Raw genomic sequence first — 9,394 nt, 5'->3', positions numbered from 1 at the left:
TACTGCTCTTCCCGGATTTATGCCGATAAGGCCCTTCACTTGTCCTTCTGTTCCCATTTTGAGAAGAGAAGACGCCCGATGAGGGCCCGAGCGTTTCCGCGGCTAATATGGTGTTCCCTATTCCGGGGAGCGGCAGGAGGGCATAGGATGGGAAAGGACAGAGGTGGGAGATAGAGACCGTCCGAGCTGGAAAGGGGAGGGGAGGGGGATGGCTTCAGGCAGGAAGGTAAAGCGTGCATTCACGTGGTTCCAGGGGGAGCCAATGGGGCTGGCAACCTCCCCATTCCCAGCCCCAGGTCCCCCTAACCCGATGGAGACGCCTCCGAGGCTGTGCTGGAAAGGGCGAGTCACTGGATACCTCTCGCCGAGCTGGAGGTGACGTGGATGCCCAGAGTCGCAGTGCGTTCGGTTTCCCAGGCCCAGACCATCGAGGGCCGCTGGGGCCTGGGCCAGGTCTCCCTCCACCCGCTGCAGCCAGGATGCTCCCAAGCCCCATAACCTCGACGCCCTTCTCAGTCCGAGACATCCTGAGTCGTGAACAGGAGCTGCGCTACCAGCAGCGCAACTGCACATTGTTCCCGGACTCCAACGCGCAAAGGGCCCAGGACTCCCAACTGTCTCCTGGGGCAGAGGATCCATCCGAGAGCCCCAAGGTAGCAGCCTCCAGCCACGGTCCTCCAAGTGCTGGTCGCTGCTGGCCCAGAGGCACAAGCAAGGAAGAATTCGAGGAGCTGGGGAGCCGCTGTGATACCATCCTCGGGGTGACCGTGGAGCCGGCAGGGATGACAAGTGAGTAAGAGGCGCTCAGGCCGCCCTGGGCTTATGTAGAGGGCTTGTCCTTTCTTCTCTCTGCACCCCCAAGGCCACACGCCCTCTCCCTACCTCCGGGATAGACTTCTAACTGCATGGCCGGTGTCCCGAGCCTCGGGGACTAATCATCAGTGCCTTTTTTTTCTCAGTCTGCAGGACTCGCCCTGCCCTCGGTCCTTTCCCCAGCTTGCAAAGCATACACCCCAGCCTCCCTCCCCATCTACGTCAAACTCGGACCATTCAGCCCCTCCTGGTGAAATGCTTTACACCCAGTAAAGATTCATTCAGTTGGGATTCCCTTAGCTTCCCCGCCCCTCCCATCAAAACAAAAACAAGTCGTCCCCCTGGCTCCCCTCCCGGGATGCTTAGGATGGAGAGCAGGATTCGATTCAGAAGACCTGAGTTCCAACTCTGCCTCTGATGCTATTTATGACCTGTTTATCCTTGGGTAAATCACTCCATCTTACTGAAATTCCTTTTCTGAACCTGTAAAATCAGGGCTTGAGACTCGATGATTTCCCGCGTCTCTTCCAGCTTGGGAGCTCTGATGGAAGGCTATGGGAGGCAGTTATTGCTCATAGCCCAGGATTTGTTTGAGGGGTGAGGGGGTGGGAGGCTTGGATTTCAGTTCAGGCTCTGCTATGATTAGTTAACTCCTGCTTGCCCTCAGTTTCTCCATCTGTAAAATGAGGTGAAGGATAACATTTTTTTTCTGCCTCAGAGGGCTGATTGAGAGATTCAATGGGACAGTATGGGAGAGTTTGAGGGAAATGGAAAGCACTGAGCAGATAGAAGAAATGTGAACCACCCTACCATCTGCCCGTTGAATGTGTCCAGCTCCTGCTTTCCCCCGCCCCAGGCCCTCCCCATCACTTCCCCAACCTTCTGGACCTCAGTTTTCTGATCTGTAAAAGGAGGAGATCTGGCTGGAAGATCTCTGAGCTCCAATTCTATGATTCCAGGATGATTTGGGGCCTAAATCCTACAGCCAGCCTCTAAATGAGCTCCAGGCCCCATATTTCCTCTGGAAAACCCTTTCCTAGTCTTCCTGGCAGCCAGTGACAGAGAGAACTAAGGACAGGAGAAGTCACTAGGATTCGAGCCCCGGCCTCCTGATTCCAAGGGAAAGGCTCTTAAGACTTGCATATTGGGTATGTATGGGGCTGGGGAAAGTAAACGGGAATGAATCCCAGCTCTGGCAGTTACTAGCTGCATAAGTCCCTCTGTCTCTCTCCAAGACTTATTTTCCCATCCATAAAATGGGGACATTAGTACTCGAACTAATGAGGTCCCAAGGCTGTGGTGAGTAAAGTGTTTAATAAACCTCCAAGGAAATTAGTTGTTGATATTATTCTTTCTGGAAAAAAAAAATCCAAGAGCCTGGGATGCTTCTAACTGTCAACTGCCAGCGCTAAAGTCCAAATCCACAAAGAATAGGACCTTGACTTCAGGAGGGAACCAATGGGGTAGGGCAGGGCTGGGGCTTGAAGTCTTAGTCATTCTTATCGATCTCATCCTCTGGGACTGAGGAGGTGTGCCAGGATATTGGAATCTCCAGCTGTTTTGGCCACAGGCCATTGAACTCCAGGGAAAGGAGGAACTGACACAGAAAGGTTCTTCTAGATGCAGCAGGAATAAAGGAGCTCCAGAGCCTGGGTCTTTGGCCTATGTTTGCTCCAAATACAGAGCCTGAGAGGTTGTCCATGGAAGCTTGGAGGATGAGGGGACTCAAAGATCATTTTCCTTTAGGAAAATCTAACCCCTAGATGAGTTTGTTATTGAAACTGAAATCAGTCCACTTCCAGCAATCTAAGGGGTCCACACAGCATACTGGGTTATCTCTGGATGTCATTCCCATCAGTTCCAGAAAGGGCTCTAGAGTAGATCAACCAGCAGGAGGAAAGTGTCTTCTTTCAGACCCCCAAATCACTAGAATTTAAGAGTCATCAGGAACCTTGAAGTTCTCTGAGACAGCAAGGTGAGGGAAATGACTTTCAAAGAAGTAAAGAGCCAGCCAAGGTCTTATAGGCAGTGATAACCCTGGAGATGCTAGGTCAGTTGGCCTGTCTGATTCTCCTCTCCAGTCTTTGCCTTTTCTCTCCATTTGTCCAGAACTTTGCGACAATTGCTTGCAAAGCTAATGACTATGAGGTCACTTAATGGCTTACTGGGAGCTTTCCTCACTTGTAATCCTGTGGTCTTGGAAGTATTCTTGTCACCATTTTGCATCTGGGAAAACAAAGTAAATGGATTGTCTAGCCCAGTTACTAAGCTAGTAAATGTCGGAGCCTAGACTCCCTCCTAGTCGGTATATTGGCTTTGGAATCCGAAGACCTGGGTTCAAAACTCATTTCTGAGCAGAAGCACCTACTTCCTTTCTCTGTAACCTTGGGCCAATTAGTCACTTAGCATTCTGGGGTGAAACCCGTTTCCTCCTCTCTAAAAAGAGGTCAGATTAGTTGATCTCTGCTGTTCCTTCAGGAGCTAGAGCTTTTGTTGTTGTTGTGTTTTGTTTTAAATCCTTTCCTTACCTTTAAAACCTTATCTTACCTTGGAATTAACACTGAGTATTGGTTCCAAGGCAGAAGAGGGTTAAGGGCTAGGCAATGGGGATTCAGTGGCTGGCTCAGGGTTGCACAGGTAGGAAGTGTCTGAGGCCAGATTTGAACCCAGGACCTCCCATCTTCAGGCCTGACTTTCTATCCACTGAGCTACCTACCTGCTCCCACTATGTTATTTAAACATATCTGCCTCTCCCCCTCCCCATGAGTATTTTTTTTCTTCCTCTTCTGGAAAAGAAAAAAGAAAAACAAAATGCAGAGACAAGACAAATCTCCATATCCAGTGCGGTTCATTAGCTAGCTAAGTTTGGAGCCTGGAAGAAACCCAATTTCAACCTTCTAATTTTACAAAAAGGGGCACTGAGGCCCCGAATGAAGTAAGTTGCCTGACTGTCCTTTACCTGGGGCTTTAAGACTTAAAGATCACTTTGTGTATATCTTCCTAAAGGAAGTACCACAAAGCACAAAGAGAAGTTAATTGTCGCATCTAAACAACCAGCTGCTATACGTTTTCCAAGCAGAAGTCAAAACCCATGCCTTGGATTCATGTTTAACACTTTTCCCACTACCCTCAACTCCCTCTTAGAGGTAGAATTCGAACTCAAGCCTTCTAGCTCTAAATCTCGCTGCACGGGTGGGAAGGTGGGGGGATTTCCCTCGAAATCAAACCACCCGGGCTCCCCAGGTTCCGATGAGAGTTTGAATTGCTCATGCTCTTGCGTCTCTCTCTCTCGGTTCTGTCTCGTTTGCTTCAGGGCAAGGCCGGGACTGGGAGAAGGAGGCAGAAGCCCGCAGCAGCAGCAGCTCGGGCTGCCCCAGCGGCCCCTCAGCTGAGCGCTCCAAGACTCGCCCTCGACGGAAGCCCCGCGTCCTCTTCTCTCAGGTGCAGGTGTTCGAACTGGAGCGCCGCTTCAGGCAGCAGAGGTACCTGTCTGCGCCCGAGCGCGAGCATCTGGCCCGCGCGCTGCAGCTCACCTCCACGCAGGTGAAGATCTGGTTTCAAAACCGCCGCTACAAGTGCAAGAGACAACGGCAGGACGCGTCCCTGGAGCTGGCCGGCCAGCCGCCCCCGTCACTGTCTGCGCGCAGGGTGGCGGTGCCGGTGCTGGTCCGGGACGGCAGACCCTGCATGCGAGGGGGCGGCCAGCCCTACAGCGCACCTTACAACCCCTATCCCTGCTACGGCGCTCCTTACAGCGCTGTTCCAGCCTCCAACTACCCATCCGCGGGCCCCTGCGCCAACCTGAGCTTTGGCATGGTACATCAATCGGCCCAGAGCGCCCAGGGACAACTGCAAGTCACGCCGCAGGGTGTCAGGGCCTGGTGAGGCCCGACGCCGCGATCCTGCACACACTTCCTTCCGGTTCTGCTGAGGACTCCGGGAGGTTTCTCGATTGCTCGGGACTCTCTCCTCCTTCGCCTACAGTGCACATAAACTGACTCCTTCAAGGATTCCTGGACAATCCCACTCTCCAGGAGGCTCTGCCCACTCCATTCTTGGTTTGTTTCACTTCTTGACGCCATGGGCAGAGAGCAAGCAGCCCAGATTTTTAAAGGTAAAAGGCACCTTAGAGCTTTTGAACTTCGAGCCCCTCCTTTGGCAGTGAGGAGAATTAGAGCCTGAAGTCCTAAAGTAACTTGGCCAAGGTCACCTGGAAAAACCCAGACTAGACGGTTTATTCTCTTTAACCTAGAATAAGGAATGCCCAGAGAGGCATCCCACCAGCTTATTCCATTCATTCATTCAACAAACATTATTTAATTTCCTACTTTGTACAATGTGCTGCCTCCTCCCCTTCTCCCCAGTTTCCCACTCCCCAAGCCAGTGGCAGACATTCTTCAGATAGGTAAGTCGTTACTCCCCACTTCCTTCATAGAAGTAAGGCTAATCCCAAACAGGAGCTAGAGGACCGAAGTTTGAAATGTATTATTTGGGGGACACTGGGCTAGACACTTCCGCTCTGGGGACCTTAGTTTCCTCGTCCATAAAAATAAAGGCGTTGGTCTAGAACCATCTCGAAAGGGTCTTCCAGATCTAATGGTCCCAAATGGTCCTAGGAGGTCTTACTGCCCACCAGACAACCCCTCACTGCTAGTTCTAGGATCCATATGCTAAATCGATAGTGACATTGAAATGGCACTTTTAGATAGCAAAATATTTTGCTTACACTCACAGCAACCTGATTGTGGTGGTGGCAGGGGCAGCCTTGTTGTTATTTTCTTGGTAAGTCAACTAAGGATCAGGGGGAAGATCATAACCCGAGTAGCTGAAAGAGATGGAACTGGGAACCAAGTCTTTCCTAACTCCGAATGGAAAACTTTTCCCTCTGCACCCTGATATTCTGTGGCACGAGGGAGAAAACTCCCTTTGGGACTAATGAAAACCGGTGAAACAGATTCTCTAGAGTTCTATTCTAGAGTGGAAAAGGGAGATCAGAAGACAAGAGATCTCAGGGAAGTGAGGGGGGAAAGTACATGATAGTCTCTTTTCACCTCAGAGATACTCAGTGTGACTCCTTGGGGGAATAAATCCTTCCTCCAATAGATAACTTGCAAAGTGGATGTTTCTTTGGTGATGCCCACCCACATTTTGTTTTCACCATACCAGTGTAATTTCTAGGAAATAGATTCCTTTCTCTTTTGTTCTTTATGTACTAGGTCTAGGATTTTGGTTTTGGTTTTGGTTTTTTTCTGTATGTTTTTTTTTACATGAAAGCAATGCATCATTTTGCGTGGAAGCCATTCAAAGTTTTGAGCTCCTCTCCTCAAGCGCTTATAAATAAGAATTTCAAAAACCAAATGTTAAGATGCAAAGTCAAGACTTCTCAGTCCTCAGATGAAATATCTGAAGGCAAGAGCAATGATGATTTGGCTTCTGGAGGTATTTTTATTTAATCCCTTCTCTTCCTTCAATTTTATACCAAAGGTTTCTTTCGGGCTAGGAAAAAAAAAAAAGATTCTAAGTTGCAGACTAAGAGACTGGAGGTGAAGTAAGATGTGTCATCTGGTGACTGGTAAATAAACACAGACTTCCTGGCATGGCTATGGTTCCCCAAGAAAATGCCCTGAGATCAAGATGCTAAGAGATGTTTAGACTGAAAGAGATGAAATCAAATGTAAATATATATATATTTTTTATTAAGATCCAGGGCTCAGTTGGGAAATGTTCTTTTGGTAAACATGTGGTAAGAAAAATCCAGTCCTGATGTTTTTCTCCCATTTGATTCTGCATCAATAAAAGTTTTCAGTGTTTAACTCTTAGACCATTTACTTTTCTAAAGTGAAACTTGAATATTTCTTTATGTGACAATGTTATAACAATTTGGTCTCTTTAGATTCCAGGAGAACAAAGGGAATTTGGCTCTGGGTCACTTGCTAGAATATGGGAAGGATTTGTGGTTTCCCCTGGATGGGAAACTACTTCCAGCAATGCTAATAAGCAGCAGATATAGAATGTTAAGTTGAATTAGAAATCACCTACCCTTGTTACCCGGAATTGGAAGAAAAGAGATTTGAGGCCAGATCTTCCTGATGACAAGTAATAAAGATATATAGATATAGATATAGATCAATACACCCCATCAGAGAATTCAAAAATATTTGGAGGCAGAATATGCAGCATTTTCCCACCATATTTTTTCTTTCTTTCCTTATTTCAGTGATTCCCCTCTCCATCCATAAAGAAATCCATTTCTTCTATGTGCACATTTTTTTTTAAATTGCTAGGATGGATGTTTATAAAAATTGGAATTTAAAGATCCTTATTGTTGAGTTTAAATTTAGAGATCCAAATAAATGTCTCTTAATTGTTCAAAATGAAATTCACATTGGAATTCAATAAAATATTTATAGTAAGAAGTTCTAGTTTTCATTTAAATTATTTTTATGTTAGAGTGGTAGTGGAATCTGCTAAGTGCAAAAGAAGGAAGGAGAGCACTAGTCAGGGAAGACTTCTCATAGAAGGTAGGAATTAAGCCAGACCTAATTAAAGAATGGCTGGGTACAATTTAGCAGAGTTGGTAAAATATAATATGGTTTAATACAAGTTGAATATAATATGGATTAATGAAAAGGTGCTATTTTTGACCCCAGAGGATTTAGATCTGAATAGTAGCTTTCCTATTGACTGCTTAGCTGTGTGATCTCTTTCTGTGTTATAACTTCATCATCTGTCAAACAAAGGCTTTAGAGGATATAATTATTATGGTCCCTTCCAACTCCTAAATCCTATGATCTCTGGACCTAGTTATTCGTATAAAACTGAAGTTTTGTAGTAGGAGGTCCTTCACTTAGGGATTCTGAGACCTAAGCAGAAAGAATAAAATAATATTAACTAACTAACCAGATCTTAAGTCAGAGATTGAATTTTCACCAAAATATTCCACTAAATTTAACTGAATGGAATTTTCTTCCTTGGTTTTATTATTATTATTATTATTAAATTTTGAACTTAATAATTTAAAAAAACTTTTCCATAGATAATAGAACAGAAAAGTGGACGCACTTAGGAATTTGGGAATCTCTGTTAGGTATTTTTCTTTTAAAATATGGAATGAATTCAGCACATAACTTTATTTTTTAAAATAAATTAAAATTTTCAATTAATAAATCAATTTTCTTTCCTTCCCAACTCCTCCATTTAAAAGTAAAAGAAAATCTATGTAACAAACATGCAGTCAAGCAATACAAATTACAACATTGCCTATATCAAAAAATCTACATCACATTCCAACAGGTACCTTTCCAAGTTATTCCATTTATGTCCTTCTTATTTTGTGTCATAAAGGTGCTCTTTTTATTATAAATAACACCCTTCTACATTTTCCATCAAGAAAAGAGGAAAATGATAAATGTTGGAAGGGCTGTGGGACACCAGGCCCATTCATGCATTGCTGGTGGGTTTATGAATTGATCCAACCCTTCTGGAAAACACTTTGGAAATATATATATATATATATATATATATGTATATATATATGTATGTATATGTATATGTATATATATATATTTTAAGTCACTAGACCTTTACTCCAAAGATGATGAAAGACAGAGGGAGAGACCCCAGGTATCAAGCATTATTCATAGCAGCATTTTTTCTTGTGGTAGGAAAAAACTGGAAACAAAATAAGCCCCCAACCATTTGCTTTTTTTAATGTGGTAGATGGATATAAAGGAATAAATGGTTGCACTAGGAAGAATTGCAGACATGAAGAATTCATAGGAAATGGGGAAGATTTGAATGGACTGATGTAGAATGAAGTGAGCAAAAGCAGGAAAGCAATATGTGGACATGGATTAGAATGATGCAAAGATGAACAAAATCGAAAGGTCCTGGAACTCTGACCAACATTGATCAGTCTTGGCTCTCATGGATGATGAATGATGAAAATGCCTCCCTTTTCTCAGCAGCTCTAGGTAATGAATGAAGCCTATGTGTTCAGACAAAGCCAGAACATACATTTGTTTTGCTTAACTGTATTTCTTTGTTGTGAGGGAAGGATCTTTGGGGGTGGCTGAGGAAGCAGTGACAGCAATGTAAAAAGGCATCAATAAAACTTTCATTAAAAAATGAAAATTAAAATTCTTCATTTGGCTCACGTAAAATCTGCCCAACTGGGAAACGATCAGGTTTGCCTTCTCTAAATTCCTGCTAGGGAAATGCCTTGCTCATCTGAAAAGGTTAGCCATCTGAAAAATGCTTATGAGCCCTTTCCAGATTCCAGTGTGACCTGGTCCATTTTTGTTCAGATGGAATGGGAAGAGGGGAGAGGGAATGGGAGGGGGAGGAATAGCAGAGGAGAGAAAAACTCTTCTCCCACTTCCCTGACAGACGGTCTGTCTCTCTGTTAGGATTAATTTAAAAGGCTACTCCCCTTGCAGCTCCCTCCCCCATTCTCCCTGTCAACTTTCCATCCCTGTAATCTCTTCCTCACTGAAATCTGCTCCTTTTGTGTGGGTATCCCTTCCCGACAACTGCTTATCCTTGTAAGAGGTTTCAGCAAGCAGGCTCTCCGGAGGTAATC

General features: G+C 45.2%; 1 protein-coding gene across 1 annotated transcript; it reads left to right on the top strand.

Moving 5' to 3' along the window:
• Positions 1-266: 266 nt before the first annotated feature.
• On the top strand, positions 267-8,913 carry NKX2-6 (NK2 homeobox 6). Its single transcript, XM_016428303.2, has 3 exons — positions 267-789; positions 4,127-4,927; positions 8,533-8,913. The coding sequence occupies exons 1-2, from the start codon at positions 480-482 to the stop codon at positions 4,696-4,698; spliced, it is 882 nt and encodes a 293-aa protein (XP_016283789.1). The 5' UTR covers positions 267-479; the 3' UTR covers positions 4,699-4,927; positions 8,533-8,913.
• Positions 8,914-9,394: the final 481 nt, after the last annotated feature.

Source organism: Monodelphis domestica, chromosome 1, assembly GCF_027887165.1.
Source record: "Monodelphis domestica isolate mMonDom1 chromosome 1, mMonDom1.pri, whole genome shotgun sequence".
In the NCBI taxonomy this organism is placed as follows: domain Eukaryota; kingdom Metazoa; phylum Chordata; class Mammalia; order Didelphimorphia; family Didelphidae; genus Monodelphis; species Monodelphis domestica.
This window is presented reverse-complemented; position numbering and strand designations above follow the sequence as displayed.